Genomic DNA, 22,496 nt, shown 5'->3' on the forward strand with positions numbered 1-22,496 from the left:
ATTTGCCTGCATATCTGTTCTTCTATCTCCCCCTGGCTGTTTGAGGCCTGCAGTACACTCCCAGCAAAGTGCTAGCCACCTTTTTGTTTTTAAGTTCAACCCATATGGCCTCATTAGAGGAATCTGCTAATATATCATCCCTCCTTACAGCAGTAATTGTTTCCTTAATTAATATTGCGACACCCCCTCCTCTTTCCCCACACCCCCCCATCTCGCCTGAAGATTCTATACCTCGGAATATTGAGCTGCTAGTCTTGCCCCTCCCTCAAACATGTATCCGCGATAGCAACAATATCATACTCCCATGTGTTCATCAACACCTTCAGTTCATCCACCTTATTCGTAAGACTCCTTGCATTAAAAAACATGACATTTAGCCTTGCCCTACTCCCTTGTGCCGTTACATATTTGCTCTGCCTTCCAGTCTGACTTATTTTTTCCTCTATACTTTGCTGTACATCACCCCCTATTATAGCTCCACTCTGTATCCCATCCCCCTGCCAAGTTAGTTTAAACCCCCCCGAACTGTGCTAGCAAACCCATCCGCAAGGATATTTGCCCGCTCTGGTTCAGCTGCAACCCGTTCGACTTGTACAAGTCCCACCTTCCCCAGAAGCAGGCCCAGTGATCCAGGAAACTAAAGCCCTCCCTCCTGCACCAAATCTTTAGCCACGCATTCATCTGCTCTATCCTCCTATTCCTATACTCACTAGCTCGTGGCACTGGGAGTAATCCAGAGATTACAACCTTTGAGGTCCTGCTCTTTAGTCTGCTGCCCAGCTCCCTAAATTCTTGCTGCAGGACCTCATCCCTCTTCCTACCCATGTCATTGGCCCCAGTGTGAACCACGACCTCTGACTGTTCACCATCCCCCTCAACAGTATCCAAATCGGTATACCTGTTTGAGAGCGGGATGTCCACAGGGGACCCCTGTACTACCTGCCTGCTTCTACTGCTCCGCTTGATGGACACCCATTTCCCTTCTGCCTGTGCAGCCCTTACCTGCGGTGTGACCAACTCACTAAATGTGCTACTCACGACCCTCTCAGCATCGTGAATGCTCCAAAGCTCATCCATCCGCAGCTCCAGCGCCGCAATGCGGTCTACTAGTAGCTGCAGCTGGATACATTTCTGGCACACATGGTCGTCAGGGACACAGGCAGCGTCCCTGAATTCCCACATAGAGCAAGAGGAGCATAACACGGGGCTGGGCTGTCCTGACATGACTTACCCTTTAATTAATTTAAATTAATTCAATACCACCAATTAAAGATATACACTAGGGCGCTTGTATGGTTTACCAACAGTCTCCGCTACACCAGAAAGATCTTAGCAACTATAAACCAGAGTTAAAGTTTAAAAAATAGAGAAATACTCACCAACCAATAAATTACCTTCTCCCTGGTGACGTCACACTCTGATTACTTTTTACCTCTCTCCCCGCTGCTGGGTTGGTATGCCTCGCTGCTGCCGCCGCTTTTCTGCTCCGCCTCGGTCACTGCTCTCCCCCAGATCCAGCCGCTTTGGTCGGGCCTCGCTGCTGCTGCTGCTTTTATGCTCCACCTCGGTCACTGCTCTCCCCCAGGTCCAGCCGCTCTGGTCGGGCCTCGCTGCTGCCGCCGCTTTTATGCTCTGCCTCGGTCACTGCTGTCCCCCAGGTCCAGCCACTGTGGTCCGGCCACGCTGCTGCCGCCACTTTTATGCTCCGGCTCGGTCGCTGCTCTCCCCCAGGTCCAGCCGCTGTGGTCGGGCCTCGCTTCTGCCACAGCTTTTATGCTCCGCCTCGGTTGCTGCTCTCCCCCAGGTCCAGCCGCTGTGGTCGGGCCTTGCTGCTGCCACCGCTTTTATGCTCCGCCTCGGTCACTGCTCTCCCCCAGGTCCAGCCACTGTGGACAGGCCTCGCTGCTGCTGCCGCTTTTATGCTCTGCCTCAGTCGCTGCTCTCCCCCAGGTCCAGCCGCTGTGGTCGGGCCTCGCTGCTGCTGCCGCTGTTATGCTGCGCCTCGGTCACTGCTCTCTCCCAGGTCCAGCCGCTGTGGTCGGGCCTCGCTGCTGCCGCCGCTGTTATGCTCTACCTCGGTCACTGCTCTCCCCCAGGTCCAGCAGCTGTGGATGAGTAGGGTCAGGAAAATTACCTTTGGCCAAATGATTCTCTCTCTTTAGCAGAGATGATCCCACCTACCCTTCCTCTTAGTGTATACGCAGACACAGACACATCTTTAATTGTATGTAAACCCCGCTTATATTGCACCTTTAGTGTCCTTCCCCAGTAACTAGTCCCTCACTATATTTAGTCTTTGGGCGAACACATATCCCTGATTTCACTTCTTACTTCTGACATTCAATTTTCTGCATTATTAATTGTTTGGTAATTGTGAAACTGTTTCCTGCACTAATGTTGTGAATTCCATTTAAATACCTGAGTCTCATGTCCAAACACAATACATCTTAACACCCTCATCCTAAACTCTTGTTAACGTAAATCAACTATCTGATTCCCCTCATTCATAATAGTAGTAAACTTTGCCTGTGATCGGGTAACGATAGCAGTGCAGGTAATACCCCAGTTAACCTGCATGATCCCTGAAACACAAACAATCTGCCCTTCTCTCTGCACACAATAAAGCAGAGCATCTGCCCGAGTCCTGATACAATAACACTGGAGCTTATATTAAGAGAAGGAACAGTTAAGGAGGTAATGGGGAACTCAGGGCCGAGGAATCTGACGGCACGGCCGCCAATGTTGGATGGATGGCAATTTGGGGTGCACAAGAGCCCAGAACAGGAGGTGCACAGAGATCTCTGTTGGTTGTAATGCTGGAGAAGGTTACAGAGATATGGTGCTGACAATACCATTGAGTGATTTGAAAACAAGAATGAGAATATTTAAATCGAAGAGTTTCTGAACTGTGAGGCAACGTAGTTCAGTGAGCACGGGGGTGATGGGTGAACGAGGTTGGTGCGAGTGTGGATACGAGCAGCAGGATTTTAGATGAGCTCAAGTTTATAGAGTTTGCAACATTGTAGGACTAAAATAGAGCCTTGGAATAGACCAGACAGGAGGTAACAAACGCTGTAGGATTACAATAGAGCCTTGGAATAGACCAGACTGGAGGTAACAATGCTTTGTTTAAGGTTTGAGCAGCAGATGAGCTGGGGCATACAGAGGCGATATTATGAAGGTGATCTTCGTGGTGGAGGGGATATGGGCTGGGAAGCTCAGATTAGGGTCAAAAAGGACACAGAGTGGAACTTCTGTCCATTCACAGTCTGCTCCTCTTTCACTGAACAAAGTACCACAGATAATCTGTGTAAGATCTGATAAAATTACAGTGGATCTCTGATATATTTGCAATCTGCTCCTCTCCCATTGAACAGAATACACCAACTCATAGAATGATACAACAAATAAGAGGACCATTTGCTCCATCTTGCCTGTGCCGACTCTCTGGTAAAGCTATTCAATTAGGCCCACTTCCCTGCCCTTTCCCCATAGACCTGCAATTATTTTCCCTTCAAGTATTTATCCAATTCACTTTTAAAAGTAATTATTAAATCTGCTTCCACCACTGTTTCAGGAAATTAATTCCAGATCACCAAAAATCGCTGCGTCAGCAAATTAGTCACCTCGCCTTTGGTTCTTTTGCCAATCACCTTAAATGTGTGTCCTCTAGTTACCGACCCGTCTGCCACTGGAAACAGTTTCACTTATGTACTCGATGAAAACAGTTCCAAGGAACATATGAACAATGGCGGACAGGTAAAGACCCTTTGGTCCACCACGCCTGAGCCACAGAATTGTGATACTTTGTGTAAATTATATACACTCTCCACCTATTAGACACAGTGATCTCCAGGGAGAAGCAGAAAACCAGGTAAAAACCTAAACTAATTGGGGGTGGGGGATATCTGGGAATTTCTTCTCCTAGGCGTTTGGACATGTTCCAGCAGATCACTGTGGCATTACATTCCCCGCAGTATCTATCTTTTGTAAGAGGTGATGTCCAGCTCAGCGAGAGAGCTGTCCAGATCTAGGTTGAAGGAATTCAGCGAATCAGCATCCACTGTTCGAGATGCCAGCGTTCCACTATTCTATGCACTATTCATACATTTAGCATTAGAACCACCACTGTTTTCTAACCAGAATCATGATTGATTTTTAATGAGATGTTCATAGCGCTGGTAGGGCTGATAATATTAACCATCATAGGGAAACTAGCACCTTCAGGGAAATGTCCAAATTGCATAAATAGTAAAATCAAGTGAGCATCTGAAACATTTCTGAGCCAACATTGTCTTTCAACCACATTTCTCACTCACTTGATTTCATATTCTCTCCACGCCTCCAATGAAGCTGTGAAATAAATCGTTTGTAAGCTTACTGAATTGCAAAGTGCTATTTCCAATTTGTGTTGATATTGAGAAGAAATTTCTGTCTGTTCTAATTAAAGATGTTCAACAGAAACATAAGGAAATACTCCGGGTACAAATTGAAACTCTGAGAGTGAACATTATCCTAATAAAGGAGAAGGTTAAGAGTTTCCAGCTGGCTGATCGATACACTGAGCTAATGGTCATTTCTACTATTCGAGATAGGAAACTTGTAGAACATGAACTGCTGGCAAGAGGCCAAGATCATGAAGAGTGGAGAGAGAAACACCTACGGAGAGAGCTTGAAAAAATCCGAACTGACCAATTGTTCAAGAGCAGTTTCTCCCGGAGATGCCGATTGCTCCAGAAAATGAATCAATTCTTCCGGCGATCCAAATCTTGGAGCTCAGCAGCAGTGAGTGAAGTGCAGGGGAGTTCAGCAGCAGTGAGCGGAGTCCCAGGGATTGGAAAAGCAACAATGGTACAAAAGATTGTTCATGACTGGGCCACTGGGAAAATATACCCGCACTTTCAATTTGTTTTCAGTTTCAAATTCCGGGATTTGAATGCTGTTAACTGTAGAATAAACCTGAGGAATCTGATACTGGATCTGTATCCTTACTTTGGGAATATTCTTAGGGAGCTCTGGAAGAACCCAGAGGGATTGCTGTTTATATTCGATGGTTTGGATGAATTCAAGGACGGGATCGATTTTGCTGACAATCGGAGGAATACAGAACCTCAGCACATGTGCACAGATCCCGAAGACTGGTGTGAAGTGTCTGACATTGTGTACAGTTTAATACAGCACAAGCTGCTCCCGGGATGTTCAGTGCTAGTGACCAGCCGCCCCACTGCATTACATTTATTGGAAAATGTTGAGCTCAGTGTCTGGGCTGAAATCATGGGATTTGTTGGTGAAGAACGGAAGGATTATTTCAACAAGTTTTTTGAAGATCAGACGGTGGCAGCAGCTGTTTTCAAACACGTGGAGGAGAACGAGATCCTGTACACCATGTGCTACAACCCTTCCTACTGCTGGATCCTTGGCCTGTCACTGGGCCCCTTCTTTACACAAAGAGACAGGAAAAAGCAGCGAGTTCCCAAGACCATCACCCAACTATATTCCTACTATATTTACAACATTCTGAAAAACCACGGCCGAGAAATTGAAAGCCCCCGTGATGTGTTACTGAAGCTTGGTGAGATGGCCTTCACAGGAGTCTCCGAGAAGAAGGTTGTGTTTAGAAATGATGATTTGATCAAGTACAATCTGCAACCTTCCCAGTTCCTGTCTGGGTTTATGATGGAACTTTTGGAGAGAGATGATTCTGTCCAGAGCGTGGTGTACACACTCCCGCACCTCACCATCCAAGAGTTTGTAGCCGCACTCGCACAATTCCTGACTCCAGATCCTGGGGACATCCAGAAAATCCTCAGCGAAGCCCACAGCAAAGAAGATGGGCGATTTGAGATATTTCTCCGTTTTGTTGCTGGTCTCTCCTCCTTAAAGTCAGATCGGCCACTGGAGGAGTTTCTGGGTCCATTTCTTCATCAAACCACCTGCCGAGTGATTGACTGGGTAAAGGAGAAATTTGAAGGAAAGATTGGAAATACAGCGAGAGCAACTGGTAAAAGGGACTTCCTGAAAACGTTGCACTATCTGTTTGAGTCTCAGAATACAGCGCTAAATCGGGCCACAGTGGGAACTGTGGAAAGACTTACATTTAATGGCTTGCGACTGACCCCAATTGACTGTGCGGTCCTGTCTCATGTCATTGGACTCTGTGATACAATAAAACACCTCAATCTAGTGAACTGCTACATTCAGTGTGAAGGCCTCCAGCGGCTCGGACACGTACTGCACAAATGCCGAGAGTTGAGGTAACTGTTTATTTGTCTTGAACTGTTGGGTGAATTGTAGAATAGTCACGGATGGTGTTGTTTCTCCGTAATTAAGGGTAACAAACAGTTCAGATAAACCAGATTCAACAAAATATGACCAATAATAAGAGGATCGGTTGGTAATTCCCTGAGGGCGGGAAAATATAGAACTGATCCTCATGGAAAGCTAGGGATTTTAAAGTCATTTCAGATGAGCAAATACAAGTCACTGAAATGGTCTAATAATTGAATTACAATGGCCCGGATTTTCTGATCGCAGGCCTCCCGCATGCGGAGGCCTGCGATCTGGAAAAATCTGCACTCTTACCTGAGGGTTCTCGGGACGCACACACTTCCGATCCTGGGCCTATCCAAACTCCAAGTGCGCAGGGCTCATGTATCCCAGAGACGCAGGCATTTCGCAGCATCCCTGGGATCACGTGGGCCATGGGGAGCCAATCAAAGAAGGGAATCTCCTTTCATACACTTGAAAGGAAGAACTGTCAAATATATGAATGGAGATCACCTCAAAACATAGTAAAATTTATACACTTTTAAAAAAAAATCACATTTTTAAAATGACTTGAAATTACAATAAGTTAAATATTTTAAACAAAAAATTAATTAAAGATTTTAACGGGGCTAAAAATAAACTTACCTTTTTTTAAAAAGTATTTTTAAATGATAAATCAGTGAAAACATTAAAAAAAAAACTTTTTCCACTATTATCCTGGTAAAAGCAGGCCTTACGCTTTTACCAGGCGTAAGAATTGTAATGATTTTCTGCGGGCGGAGGGTCTCCAAAAAACGGATCTATGTGCCCACAGAGGCACTTCTCCAGGGCAGGCAAAGGATCTGTCAGGAGAATTCTTGACAGATCAGAAATGCTGGTATTCAGCGCATGTGCTGTGCATGCCTGAAACCGGCATTTCCGAGGACACTACGGGTGGGTACACAGCATGTACCCACCTGTAGGGATCGGAATATCTTCGCCATCAAATCATATTTAATACGCCTGGAAAGCAGAAAGTAAACAAAATACAATCCAGCAGTAAATATAAAATTAATTTAAAATGTTTTCCACATCCACCATTTCAACTAGAAACAGGAGAGAAACCCGAGTATAAATCACTAACAGTTCGATTTTTAACCCAATACCATGGAGGCTGTGTCTTCTCGAGTGAGAAGTTTCCAGGATTGGGAGTTTTGGGGTATTGAGAATTATTTCAAGACCTTAAATCTGCCCGTAAAAACGTTCCAATCTAACGTGTTGTGGGGTATTAGACCCGGCCAGTGGTGGGGCTATGCACACAGTGGGCAGTTCCTGGATAAACCGGGGGCAGTGAACCAGGGGAATTTCCCATATTCCCACCCTTGTGTGTGAGGCCCTGCTCGGGAAGGGAACTCCGAAAATTCCCCAAAAACTGTCGGGACAGTTACACCTGAAATAAATGAAGGGCCTGTTTAATGGGGAACAAGTGAGAGACTCCCCTGCCCTATAAACTAGGAGTACAGGGACATTTAAAATTGTAATGGGACAGAATCAAATCTCCTTGATATATAAAATCCGGGGGGCGGATTTTACAGCAGCAGTTGGCGCCGTTTCACAATATAACTCACCCCAAGATATTATACAGATTCATATAATGCACAAAGTACAGGGAATCAATGCTTTATCATTTGATTAGTGGTAATTCGTCCCGTTCCCAAAAAATACTGAACTTAAGGAGCAGCTGAAATGAGACATGTTTCCCCAAACATGACGGGGCCGGTCACTGAGCTCCATGAGGGTAATTTTCATCATCAGGGAATGTGACCGGACTGAGGGACATTTAAAGGCTTCACACAGACCGCACTTTATTTAATAAACACATTTACTGACCGCCCCTGAATATATGGGGAGCTGGACAGAGTGAGATACATTCACAGTGAGGAGGACATTTTGAGAGAGTTCAGCGCACACGATCAGTGGCGGGTGGGTTGGGAACATGGACTTTTCCCTGGCGGGTCTGGACCCCACTGTCAACCCTCTACCACGAGCATTACCCAAATATCCGGTCTGTCAGTGCTGAGCATACACGATATGCAGCAGCGGGGGAGGCAATTCACTTCCTTATGACCATGTTAACAAAGGATTAACAACTATTTTCAGCACGCCTCCAGAGTTTACCAGGTCTCCTACGTGTTGCACAATACTCCGCGATCACGTAGGTGAAGCATTGTAGGAGTTGAATGGCCATGGAATCATGTCATTACTTGACAGCTTAAAATGTGCTATAAATGCTCCCATCTCACAGCTTGTCACTTTCCAAGCTCACAAGTTAGTACTTACTGCATTTGGAAGACAGATTGATCTTTATGCAGGTTGCAAGTGTTTGGATAACACACTCTAACCAGTGTCCCCTCATTGGAACAACCTCTCTCAACCTCTCTCACCATTAACAGATTTCTTCTGTCATCTCAAATTCACCTGCCATTTATTATGTCAGAATGGGTACAGTTTATACTTTCTCACCTTGGGCCTCAGAATCTGACCAGGATCAGCACCAACACCTGCAACTCCAGGCACAGCAGCAGCACAAACATCAACACCAAGCTTCTCCACAATCACCTGATGCCGTACAGGACAGAGGACATCAGCACCTGACAATATTACTTCCCGGGAGACCAGGAATGGTCACCATGGCTAGATTTACTTCACTTGACGCTGCACAACCTGACTGCCACATGATGTACCAGGTTGGCACCACCCCACACCAATAAAATAAAGTATCCCTACAATGCCCAAACCATTCCTTTCACACTTAGCAGTATTGCGGGTGTACCGTTATGTCACACCATTCACTGCATCTGATTAAGCCGCATCAAAATGCAGTAAAATCAGTCTAAGAATGGAATGTATTGAAAATAAATATTTACATTTTTGATAAAACATTAACAGAAACTTCTCATGAATATTGGCTAAAACACATATTTGTATGTTGTTACTTGGTATGATTGGACTAGGATGAAGCATTACAGGAAGGTATTAACGTGGGAAATGATAAACTGACCATAACAGGAAGGAATAGAGAGGATAAATCTAAGAGTAAATCAACAGATAAGGCTAGAGGTTACAAAAATAATAAATGGACAAAACTAAAGGCTTGCGCGTCTGAATGCATAGCATTCAAAACAAAAAAGATGAACTGATAGCGCAAATAGAAATAATTAAATTTGTTCTGATAGCCATTACAGAATCCTGGTTGCAGGATGATATAGATTGGGACCGGAATATTGAAGGGTACATGACATTTAGGAAGGGCAGGAAGGTGGGAAAAGGTGGCGGCGTGGCTCTGTTAATTATTCATGGTATTAGCACAATAGAGAGGGATGACCTAAGTTCAGGAATCCAGGATGTAGAAGCGGTTTTGGTACAATTGAGAAATAATAAAGGCAAGAAGTCACTTGTAGGAGTGGTGTACAGGCCCCCTAACAGTAACCACATGGTAGGATGGAGTATAAAGGAAGAAATAATGGGAGCTTGTCAGAAGGGTACAGCAATAATCATGGGGGATTTTAATATGCATATAGACTGGGAAAATCAGATGGGCAAAGGTAGCCTAGATGAGGAGCTCATGGAATGTTTTCGGGATAGTTTCTTAAACCAGCTCGTTCTGGAGCCAACCAGAGAGCAGGCTATACTAGATCTGGCATTGTGCAACGAGATAGGATGAATTAATGACCTCCTAGTGAAGGCGCCCCTAGGTCGCAGCGATCATAAATGATTGAACTTTACATTCAGTCTGAGAGTTAGAATTGGGTCCAAAACTAATATTTTAAACCTAAATAAGTACAATTGTGAGGGCATGAAATCAGAGCTAGCTAAAGTGAACTGGCAAATTAGGTTAAGGGATAGGTCAATAGAGTTGCAGTGGCAGACATTTAAGGGGTTATTTCAAAATACACAGAATATATACATTCCAACAAGAAAGAAAATTTCCTAGGGGAGGACCCACCATCCATGGTTAACTAAAAAAGTTAAAGATAGTATTGTAGGCATAAGTGTATTCCTAACCAAATCAGTGAAGTCGACTCGGGAGAAACAATCCAACAGGTTTTTAATGAAAGATTTGACGAAGTAGAGAAAACAACCAAGATCAATGCAGGGGAGCCTTGGAACAGGTCTTACCTGAACGGGGACATCACGAGGACTGACTAGGCAGTCCGGAGGTTTGCGCGATGACGTCATCGCGTTTGCATCATGACGTCATCGCTTTGCTCGCGTTTCCCGCGCTTAGGGCATCACGTGACTTGCGATGTGACGTCATCGCGTTTACCCGGCACTGGAGCTGGCCGGTGCGGCCGAAGTCGCGGGAGCAGGAGGCCGAGCTGGGCCGGCGATTGCCGTGGGAGCGGGAGGCCGAGCCAGTCCGGCAATTGCCGCGGGAGCGGGAGGCTGAGCTGGGCCGGCTCGCGTTTAGGTGAACCATGTGATGCGCGACGTGACGTCATTGTGTTAGGTCGCGTTCTTAAAGGGGCAACGGCCCGAACAGGTAAACTACATATATACATAGGTAAGTTAAAGTGAATTATTATCTATCTATCTATATATATATGTATATATATATATATATATAAAAAAGAGTTTGTCTGTTTGTCTGTCTGTCTGTCTGACTGTCCGGCTATACAATCAAAAGTTATAGAGCGTACCTACACGCATGTTATATCAAAAGAAAGCTTATCATTAGGGCAGTCTCGTAGGTGTATTTACTTTTTGGTCAGACAAAAATTGTTCGGACAGTACACAAAAAACTTTCAAAAATCCTCAAAACTCCGCTCATTAGCAGTTGACCAATCCTACCACTCATTAGCATTGAGTGACGTGCTGGTTGACCAATCCTACAGTTCAGTGAACTGATGGTTGACCAATCGGAGTGTCATGGGCGGGGCCTAATCCTCCAGTCTCCCGAAACTTTGCCGCCATTTTTTTCATCCCCACAGCGACAGCACCAGCACAACAAACCCCCACATTGTGGCTCCGGGAGCGGCAGGTGAGTTTACACACAGCGGGTGGGGGAGTGGCAGCGGCTGGCCGTCGACCATGCCATCTGCGGGGTAGCTCAGCTGTGGTCCGTCTCGGCCAGAGAACCCGGTCGTGCCTGAAGCGCTAGGCCCCACACGGCCGGTATCACAACGGCACCGGGCCTCAGGCGCTAGGCAGGGAGAGGGGAGGGATGGAGGGCAGGGAGGGAGAGGAGAGGGGGAGAGGAGGAGACAGAGAGAGGGGACAGACAGGGGCAGGGAGACCACGTGGCCCAAAATTGCCCTGGCAACGCCAGGCACCCCCAGCTAGTGTATAATAAGTAAGGGACACTCAGTGGTACCACTACATGCACTTCCCCAGAATTCGCTTTAATGAACGACAAAAGGTCAGGTAGTCTGACGAGCCTGTCCGAACGCCTCCTGTGGTGTCGAGACAGAGACTGTTGGGTGGTTGGTCATCAGGCGGACGATCGTAACAGATGTGCTGTAAGGAAGATGGGTGGTCGGTGATCACGGCAGTCGTGCTGTCTGCACTTGGCGGGCGAGGTCAAAAGGTGCTGGACATGAGAGGATCCTTGCGTGCATCGTGGTGAATAAAATGCATCCAGCCATGCGAAGGACTGTGGCGTCATGGCAAATAAATGTATTTCGCCATGCAAAGGACCGTGGAGATGCGGCCCGTGGGTCGAAGCGGGCACCGGGGCGAAAGAGCAGGCTGCATCATAGTGACGGGCAGGTTGGGCAGACGCGGACCATGGTTCTGATGATGTTGGAAAAGGTCCCCAGGCTGACAAAATCTGCAGGAACGCCGAACGGGTGATCCAGGAGGACTTGGCGGGCGAGTTTCGTGAACTCGCGAACAGGTGAGCGAACTCTTCGGCAGTCTGGAACGCATGGAACTGTGTGTGCCGTAGTGCTAAGATGGTAACACAAAAGAGCGTGAACCATTGCTGCGTTGATCAGTGATCGGTGATGACAGCAACTTTCGCGTAACCGAGCGCGGCCGCCGGATGCCCGTTGGACCTGTCGTCGGTGTTTGCAGCGACAGTAGATGTTTGCGTTTGTTGAGGGGAACACTGTAGAGAGGGTGGCAACGCTTCGAGTTGTTGTTGATTTAGGGGGAAACCTGCCGGGAGGCCGGCAACGCTTCGCTTTTGCACCAAAAAGCTTGGTAGAAAACACAACCAGCAGGCTGACGGGCTGGTGCGTCGTCGGCGGGGAATGAGTCTTCTTGTTTCACGAGGGATGGATCCTCGTGGTTTGCGAGGGATGGGTCCTCATGGTTCATAAGGGATGGGTCCTCGTGGTTCACGAGGGATGGTTCCTCGTGGTTGGCGAGGAATGGGTCCTCGTGGTTCACGAGTAGTGCGTCCTTGTGGTTCATGAGGGATGGGTCCTCGTGGTTCGCGAGGGATGGGTCCACGTGGGTCTTGAGGAGCGAGTTCTCGTGGCATCTCCGCGAGGGCACGCTCCAATCTTGTGGGCCCGCAAACCTGCGGAACCCGCGCTTGGAGGGATTCATACTTGCTGTAGCGTTGCGAGATGTCGTGGAGGCGGACGATTCGTAAGGCGGTAGAGCTGATGAATAAGGAGACCTCGTTGGTCTGCACTGCATTGAGGTTCTTGGCGAACGGGGCTTCTACCTGAATAAATCACGAGGGCAGTTGCTGCTCCCTGAATTGTGGTAGCGACAGCGAAAAGGCTGATGCTTCCATGGCGTGCTTCTTTTGTGAAAATCGTTCACAAAAATCGGGGTCTGGTTGAGTTTCGTTCGTGAAAAAAGGGATCACCTCCAGGTTGCGCTTCCTTTGTGAATACATTCGCCAATGTAGGAATAGGTGTTCATCGGTTGTTGCTTGTCAGATGTTGTTCGTCGGGCTCTTCTTTTGTGAAAGCGTTCACACGAATTCGGCTGTGCACGTCGGTCATCTTCTGTGAAGGCGAGGTTCAGGCTGTGCGCTTCTGCCATGAAACACGTTCATGGAGGCGGAGTCACCAATGCAGCTGTTGGACGAATTCAGCTGTGCACGTCGGTCATCTTCTGTGAAGGCGAGGTTCAGGCTGTGCGCTTCTTCCGTGAAAAGCCTTCGTGGAGGCGGGGTCACCAATGTAGGAATAAGTGTATTCTTAACGAAATCACTGAGGTCGACTCAGGAGAAAGAATCCAATAGGTCTTTAATGAAAGATTTGATGAAATACAGAAAACAACCAAGATCAATGCAGGAAAGCCTTGGAACAGGTCTTACCCGAACGGGGATGCCAAGAGGACTGACTCGGCAGTCTGGAGGTTTGCTCGATGACGTCATCGCGTTTGCATCGTGAGGTCATCGCGTTGCTCGCGTTTCCCGCTTTTGGGGCGTCATGTGAATTGCGATGTGACGTCATCGCGTTTAACCGGCACCCGGTATTGGAGCTGGCCATTGCGGCCGAAGTCATGGGAGCGGGAGGCCGAGCTGGGCTGGTAATTGCCGCGGGAGCAGGAGGCCGAACTGGGCCGGTGATTGCCGCGGGAGGCCGAGCTGGGCCGGCTCGCATTTAGGTGAGTCAAGTGATGCGCGACGTGACGTCATTGCATTAGGTCACGTTCTTAAAGGGGCAACGGCCCGAACAGGTAAACTATATATATATACATAGGTAAGTTAAAGGGAATTATGTATAATAAGTAAGGGACACTCGGTGGTACAGCTACAGTATTAAACTTTAAGAAAAAGCATATAATTGCGCAAAGATCTGTGGTAAGCCAATAGATTGGACAGAATATCAAGAAACAGAAAAGAATGACTAAATGATTAATAAGGAGAGAAAAAGTAGAGTCTGACAGAAAGCTAGCTAGTAATATAAAAACAGATAGTAAGAGATTCTATAGATATTTTAAAAAGAAAAGATTTAACAAAGTGAGCGTTGGTCCTATAAAAAGTGAGTCTGCGGAATTAATAATGGAAAATAAGGAGACGGCAGTTGAATTGAACAGGAATTTTGCATCGGTCTTCACGATAGAGGATACAAGTAACATCCCAGAAATAGCTATAAATCTGGAAATAGAAGGGAGGGAGGAACTCAAGAAAATTATAATAGCCAGGGAACTGGTACTGAGCAAATTGTTGGAGCTGCGGGCTGACAAGTCCCCGGGTGCTGATGGACTTCATCCTAGGGTCTTCAAATAAGTGGCTAGCAAGATAGTTGATGCGTCAGTTTTAATTTTACAAAATTCCCCAGATTCGGGGAAGATTCCATTAGTTTGGAAAATAGTGAATGTAACTTCTTTATTCAAAAAGGGAGGGAGAGAGAAAGCAGGAAACTACAGGCCAGATACCTTAACATCTGTCCGAGGGAAGATGTTACAAGCTATTACTAAAGAGCAGGGCACTTAGAAAAGTTCAAAGTAATCAGGCAGAGTCAACATGGCTTGTGAAAGGGACATCGGCCTAGAAATTGAGTGGGCTTTGCGCCCATTTTGCGGCGCTAGAGGTCATTGCGCTGGACTTACAGCCGGTTCAGAAATTCCCTGGGGCCCTACCATCGGCGGTAGACCGGTTGCGCTGCGCCGGCACCGATGACGTCATCGGTGTGCGCAGCGTCCCGGTTGCCGTGGTGACGGGCCCCAGCGCCGAAATTGAGTTGCGGCCGCCTCGCCGGTGGCAGCCACAACTAAGACTCTGGCAACCGAGTCTTACAGGAGTTTGCGCCGCCGCATTAAGGTCGCGCGGCGGCCGGCCGCTTTCCCGCCGGCCGCCTGCCCGCACCTTCCTCCCCGGACTCCTCCACCCCCCCCCCGCCGAACAGATGCTTCTGGGCTGCGAGCCCGGCACTTCCCCGAGGTGCCGGGCTCATTTTTGTGAAGATTTCACCGGCCAGCGGGCGGGTGCAGGCAGCTCCTCCTTAACTGAAGGAGGAGGCCTGCACTTCCCGAGCCTGCCGCACCGCATTGGGCGCCGCAGCGCCGGAATAGCGCCGCAATGCGGCAGGTAGCGCCCATTTTCAGGCGCAAACACCTTTCAGTAGCGCCGGCAGCCATTTGGGCGCGGCGCAACTGAATTTTTGGTGCGCGCAGGGGGACTTAGCGCCGGCGCTAACTTTCCGGCGCTAAAGCACTGGCGCGGCGCCAACTGAATTTCTAGGCCATCATGTTTAACCAATTTATTGGTGTTTTTTGAGGAAGTAACGTGCTGTGGAGAAAGGGGAACCGGTGGATGCACTGTACTTAGAATTCCAGAACGCATTTGATAAGCTGCCACATCACAGGTTATTGTGGAAATGAAAGCTATGTAGGGGGTAACATATTGGCGTGGATAGAAGATTGGCTAGCTAACATGAAACAGAGAGTAGGCCTGAATTGGTCGTTATCGGTTTGGCCAGATGTAACGGGTGGTGCGCCACAGGCATCAGTGCTGGGGCCTCAACATTTTACAATTTACATAAATGACTTTGATGAAGGACTGAAGGTATGGTTGCTAAATTTGCTGAGGACACAAAGATAGGTAGGAGAGTAAATTGTGAGGAGGACATAAGGAGGCTAAAAAGGGATATAGATAGGTTACGTGAGTGGGCAAACATCTGGCAAATGGAGTATAATGTGGGAAAATGTGAAGTTGTCCAATTTGGCAGGAAGAATAAAAAAGAAGCATATTACCTGATGTGCCTCAATAATTCCGAGACTCGAAGGGAGCAGAACAAAACAAGGCTTTTATTAACTTAGAACGAAACACGTAAGCGAGAGAGATGTCGTCCTTCTGGAGATTGGGGCTACACTGAAGCTGGCTTACAAACGGGGCCAGGTATGGGCGGAGCCCTACACACAGCACATTCCAGCACATTCCAGTATACAATACAGCACATTCCACTACACAATACAATGAGGTCTGGGGGAAGGGAAATGACACTGAAACCGATCTCAGTCACAGGCAGTGATGAATGGAAATATTTCATCACGTTCACCCCTTCTATAGATTTAGGGCTAGATTTTCAGTATAGGCAGTTTTGGGGCGCTAACCTTAGCGCCCGCCCGAAGTTAGCGCCCGCCCCAAAGTAGCGCCCCGTTGCCGGGAATTCAGTGGCTTCGCCCTAAGAGGTTGGTGGAGCGCTAAAAGAGGCGTTCCACTACTCTCTTTAGGCGCTAAGCCGGCGGTCCAGAGGGATAGCGCCCAGGCGGGGCGCAGCACGGGTGCGGTCATTTTTGCACTGACAGCAGACCCTGTGGTGCCGACCAGCTCTTAAAGGGGGAAGGGACGAATTGGTCTGCTGCCACGCCCTGCACACTGCAGCCTTGCAAAGAGGCCTCAACACTACTGCTCAGCCCCAGGGAGTCATGGCAACGCCAGAGAAGGCCCGTCAGCGTGCCCTGCGCTTCTCAGAGGGTGATCTGGACATAATGGTCACAGCTCTGGAGGTGAGGCGCAAGATCTTGTTTCCAGAGAGTGGGAGGAATCCAACCCACCACGACTACACCAAAGCCTGGAAGCAGATCGCCCAGAGGGTGACGTTCACCGGCGAGGCCCCCAGGACCCACAAACAATGCCGTAAGAAATACAACGATCTGACCAGGATTGTGAGGGTGAGTAGCCTTTCCAGTCTCCTCCTCATTCTTGCATGTACACCTGACATGATGGGCAAAGGGACCTGAAAGTCCTTTTGGCCAGCCCTCAGCCAGCAGCATTGGGACAGTCATGAGCATCAAATGGCCATTCGGCACTCTACACTTTGGCCAAGCTATTCCACCATGGGAGGCAGTGGACAGTACATCAGGGCTTCACTCTGTCCAAGCTATTCCACCATGGGAGGCAGTGCACACTACATCAGGGCTTCACTCTGTCCAAGCTATTCCACCATGGGAGGCAGTGCACACTACATCAGGGCTTCACTCTGTCCAAGCTATTCCACCATGGGAGGCAGTGCACACTACATCAGGGCTTCACTGCGCACTTACAGCCCGTCCTTTCTCTTGCAGGCTAAAGTAGCGTTTAATCGCCAGGCCCGTGCCAGGGGTGGCCGCGCCAAGCTGCAGAAGCTCACTCGGCTGGAGGAGCGCGTGTGTGTGCTCATGGGAGCACGTGTGATTGTCCCCACAGCGTGCGGTGTATCCGACCCTCCACTGCCCGGCAATGGTAAGGACCTCGCCTTTTGGCCCTCTCGCGTCGCACTGGCCCATCCGAGCTACCTCCTTTGCCACTGTCCCACCAATGCGCTGAATCCCACCAGTCCTAACTCCCTCGCTGACGCCGTCTCCTCACTCTGAAGCTACTCTTGTGCATTCCTGCTTTCAGCTGGTGACGACCAGGACCCTGAGGCTGCCAGTGACAGCACCTCCAACCAGGAGGAGGAGGAGGAGCAAGCCGGACCTTCGGGGGAACAGTCACGTCCCGCAGGAGAGGAGGAAATGCTCGACACCTCCTCACTGGACGAGTGCCTGGAGGAACTGTCGCAGGGCAATGCAGCTTCTGGGACCAGTGGCGTCCAGCCACCCAGCAGCCGTGCGCGTGGCCCGCGGCCTTCCCCCCAAAGGGGGGAAGGATCAGAGGGGAGTGCTGCTGCTCGGCACACTCGCCGTCACCAACGCGGCAAGGGTCCCCTAGTTCGGCCCCCTCCTCCCCAGCGGGAGAGTCGCGACTCCAGTCCGGACACCTTCACTTCGGAGGAGGTGCGGAAGCTCGATCAGATGGCCGACGACTCGGACCGGCGCCACACGGAGCTCATGAGCGTGGTGGGGCGCATGCCTGAGGCCATCGAGTCGCTGGCGACCAGTGTGCGCGAGTTCGAGGCAGCAACTGCCGCGACTGGCCGCATGCTAACTGATGCCGTCAAGACCCTGGCGGATGTGATGCGCGCGCACACCAGGACCACAGGGCCACTCACTGCTGCCACATGCGCTGTCTCAGGCAGGCATCGCCAGGTCAGGCGCCGCGCTGGACCATCCCAGCAAGCCGGCCGTCGGCTGATTGCTGCGGATCCTGCAGTGCGGGCCCGGCCGAGTGCCACCGCGCCACAGCACCAGCCAGCGCATCCCAGACGCCAGCTGGCCCACATTGCGCCATCCGTCGCCACCATTCCCCCTCTGGGGCGTCAAGGGCAAGCGGCTGCAGCTGATGGTGGCCAGGCTCAGGTGCGCCACTCAGGAGACGGCCCCTCGAGGCCCAAACGCCGTGTAGGCCGCCCCCCAGCGGCATCTGGCGGAAGGGCATCTGAGCCTCAGGCGCCTTCCCCCAGCCTCGCAGCAGCCACTGGGCAGAGCTTGCGAAGGAGCAGCAGGCAGGGCAGGGGAGGCAAAATGCTGGCCAAGGTCTCGCCCTCGCGGGCCACTCAGTAGAGGGTGTGGCCAGCTTTCCTTTAATATGGCGGTGGCCATCTTTATTTTGCCCATGGTTGTGCTTTTGGAGGGCTTTTTTTTTGCGTTAGGCCGACGTTGAGGCCCGGTTTCAATAAAGGTGGAGTGGCTCCTCCCCAGTTTGTGGGAGTGAGTCGTTTGTTGGGCTTTTTGTGGGGCCCGTTTATTGTTTTTGGGGATTCATGTGGGAAGGGCTTTTCATTTTTGTGTAATAAAAAATTATCTTTATTCATGCAGTCTCCATGGTTGTTCTTCTTAGTGTTTGTTGGCTTCGCCGGCTGAGGGCTTGCGGAGCGGCTGCATTCATCTTCCCTCATGGCCCCTGGCCATTCCCTGACAGGGGGCTTAGAAGTACCGTGTAATAAGGTGGCGTCGTGCGGCCCTTGGCCCTGGTCGCTCCCTCCTGGGAACGTACTCCTGCTCCTCCTCCTCCTCCTCCTCCTCCTCCTCATGCTCCTCCTGCTCCTCCTCCTGAGGTGCTGGTCCAACGTCAGGTGGCAGCGCCTGAGTCCTGCGGATAGCCAGGTTGTGTAGCATGCAGCAAACCACCACAAATTGGGAGACCCGGTCCGGCGAATACTGGAGAGCTCCTCCGGAGCGATCAAGGCAGCGGAACCGCTGCTTGAGGACCCCAATAGTTAGCTCGATGATGTTGCGGGTGGTTTGATGGCTCTCGTTGTAGGCCTCTTCAGCAGCGGTCCTGGGCGCGCGGAGCGGGGTCATGAGCCAGGTGCACAAAGGATAGCCTTTGTCCCCGAGTAGCCATCCTCTTGGGGGAGGCTGTGCCTGGAACATGTCATGCACAGTACTCTGCCGCAGGATAAAGGCATCGTGGCTGCTGCCTGGGAAGCTGGCATTGACAGCCATGATGCGCTGCTTGTGGTCACAGACCAGCTGCACATTCAGAGAATGGTAGCCCTTCCTGTTGCGATACTGCTCGCCATGCTCCAGAGGGGCCCGCAAAGCCACATGCGTACAGTCAATGGCGCCCTGCACCAAGGGGAATTCCCCGAGTCTGGAAAATCCCAATGCGCGCTGATGCTGGCTCTCCAGGGCCATGGGGAAGGAGATGAATTGGCTTCTCCTTCTGAACAGTGCTTCTGTCACCTGGCGGATGCAGCGATGCGTGCCGTACTGGGAGATGTTTGCTATGTCCCCAGCAGCGTATTGGAAGGAGCCGGTGGCATAGAAGTTCAATGCCACCGTCACCTTCACTTCCACCGACAGAGACGTCCTGCACCTGAGCTTTGGCCGCAGATCTCGGCGAAGCAGGTGGCAGATCTCTGCAATCACCCCCTTTCGGAATCGGAGCCTTTTAACACATCGCGCGGCACTCATGTTTAGGTAGGAGCGCTGCTGGCGGTATAGCCTGACTGGGTAAGGCCTACGTGGCCGACGCCTGTAGCCCCCTCTGCCTCTAGCCAGGGCTGCCCCTCTCACAATGCGTCTGCGAGCCCTACGGACATGGAGCTGCAGCTCCGCGTTGGCACCCCATGCAACCCCCATCAAATCCTGGCAAACACTCTAATTTCCAAATGGCCACTTGCAGCGCTGTTGCCTGAGTCCAAAAATACCTGGCTCTTGCTGCTTGAAACCAGTTAGCTATCCTCCTTGTTGTGTCTCCAGAAATGCGTTGCACAAGACTGTTTTCTGAAAAAAGGATGGCCTTTATACTGGAGAGGACGTTCCCTTTAATTAGCGCTCCCCGGGGCCCGCGCTGGTTGTGTTGCGTTCCTTTTTCCAAACGCTCCGGCCGCCCGCCGCACAATGGGGCGGTCCGACTGAAGTTTGCAATCGGGGCGGCCAAAGGGCGTTGCACGAGGATGTGACGTCATTTTCTGCGTGCGCATCCGGGCGGGCGCTAAACTTTGCGCCGGCGCTAACGGGCAACTTAATTTGGGGCGGGGCGCAAACTGCGCTGCGCCCGGGCGCTACACGCATAGCGCCCGGAAATCACTTCTCTTAAGGCGCTAACTGCTGGCGCAAGCTACTGAAAATCTAGCCCTAAGTCTGTTCGGGGGTTTGATAGTCGTCTGCGACCGATGTGGCTGTTGCGGTGCCGCGGGTGTCGGCTGGGTGTCCCCGGTAGCCTCCTGGGTCTCTGCCGGGGGTGCCACCAGGGTTGTTGAAGGGGTAGTTGGTGGGGGTGCCATTGGTCGGTGTTCTTCCGGGGGTGATGAAAGAGTAGTGGGTGGGTAAGAGTTGCTGTGATCGTCTTTGCCGCTATTGCCGTGGTTTTTGTCGATGCCGGCTGGGGCAACGTCTTTTATGGACACGGTGTCCTCCCTTCCGTCGGCGTGCCGGATATATGCGTATTGGGGGTTGGCGTGGAGTAGGTGTACTGGCTCCATGAGAGGGTCCATCTTGTGGCCCCTCACATGCCTTCGCACGAGTACCAGACCTGGGGTGGTGAGCCATGATGGCATGGATACGCCTGAGGTGGATTTCCGGGGAAAGAGAAACATTCGTTCATGAGGCGTGGTATTAGTGGCCGTACACAATAGCGACCATATCGAATGGAGCACATCCGAGAGGACTTCCTGCCAGCAGGAGATAGGGAGGCCCTTTGGTCCTTAGAGCTAGAGTGACTGCTTTCCATACTGTCCCGTTCTCTCGCTCCACTTGGCCGTTACCCCGGCGGTTGTAGCTGGTGGTACAGATCGTGGCGATCCCCCTGGACAGCATGTACTGGCGTAGCTCTTCACTCATGAAGGACGCTCCCCTATCCGTATGGATGTAGCTCGGCATACCGAACAGGCAGAACAGGCTGTTGAGGCATTTAATGACCGTGGCGCTGGTCATGTCTGGGCAGGGGAAGGCGAATGGGAACCGGGAGTATTCGTCCACAATGTTCAGGAAGAAAAATTGCGGTCGACGGACGGGAGTGGGCCCTTGAAATCTAAGCTGAGCCGCTCAAAGGGCCGTGTAGCTTTGATTAAGTGGGCTCTAACTCGGCGGTAGAACCGAGGCTTTCACTCAGCGCAAGTGCGGCAGTTCCTGGTCACGGACCGAACTTCCTCAATCGAGTAGGGTAAGTTACGGGACTTTATGAAGTGGAACAGCCGCGTGACCCCTGGGTGGCAGAGGTCGTTGTGGAGGGTCTGTAGCCGATCCCCGGTGGCGCTGGCACACATCCCTCGTGAGAGGGCGTCAGGGGATTCGTTAAGGGCCCCTGGCCGGTAAATGATGTCGTACTCGAAGGTGGAGAGCTCGATCCGCCACCTAAGAATCTTATCATTTTTAATCTTCCCCCTCTGTTTATTATTGAACATAAACGCTACCGACCGCTGGTCGGTAAGTAGGGTGAAGCGTTTGCCAGCTAGGTAGTGGCGCCAGTGGCGCACTGCCTCCACGATGGCTTGGGCCTCCTTTTCCACGGAGGAGTGTCTGATCTCGGGCCCTTGGAGGGTCCTCAAGAAGAAAGCTACGGGCCGCCCCACCTGGTTGAGGGTGGCCGCCAAGGCGAAGTCAGACGCATCACTTTCCACTTGAAATGGAGTGTTCTCGTCCACTGCCTGTAGCGTGGCCCGCTCAATATCCTGCTTAATGCTTTTGAAGGCAGCGTGGGCCTCAGCAGAGAGCGGGAAAGAGGATGCTTTCAAGAGGGGGCGGGCTCTGTCGGAGTAGTTGGGGACCCATTGGGAATAATAAGAAAATAACCCCAGGCATCTTTTCAGGGCTTTGGGAGTGTTGGGCAGGGGCAGCTCCCGTAGGGGGCGCAATCGGTCGGGGTCTGGTCCGATTTCCCCATTCTCCACCACGTTGCCTAGTATGCAGAGGCGTGTGGTGTTGTAAATGCACTTGTCCTCGTTGCAGGTGAGGTTGAGTTTTTGTGCGGTTTTCAGGAACCTCTCGAGGTTCGAGTCGTGATCCTGCTGGTTGTGACCGCAGATGGTGAT

At 50.6% G+C, this 22,496-nt stretch overlaps 1 protein-coding gene across 1 annotated transcript; it reads left to right on the plus strand.

Annotated features, from left to right (window-relative positions):
* Positions 1-5,103: 5,103 nt before the first annotated feature.
* LOC147093052 (NACHT, LRR and PYD domains-containing protein 3-like) lies at positions 5,104-6,258 on the plus strand. Its single transcript, XM_085976377.1, has one exon. The coding sequence runs from the start codon at positions 5,119-5,121 to the stop codon at positions 6,256-6,258; it is 1,140 nt and encodes a 379-aa protein (XP_085832503.1). The 5' UTR covers positions 5,104-5,118.
* Positions 6,259-22,496: the final 16,238 nt, after the last annotated feature.

Source organism: Somniosus microcephalus, unplaced genomic scaffold (assembly GCF_052327205.1).
Source record: "Somniosus microcephalus isolate GS21.2 unplaced genomic scaffold, FLI_Smic_1.0 unresolved_chr2, whole genome shotgun sequence".
Lineage (NCBI taxonomy): Eukaryota > Metazoa > Chordata > Chondrichthyes > Squaliformes > Somniosidae > Somniosus > Somniosus microcephalus.

Excerpts from the sequence above, each read along its gene's own strand:
- LOC147093052 (XM_085976377.1), top strand. The coding sequence starts at position 5,119 with ATGTGCACAGATCCCGAAGACTGGTGTGAAGTGTCTGACATTGTGTAC.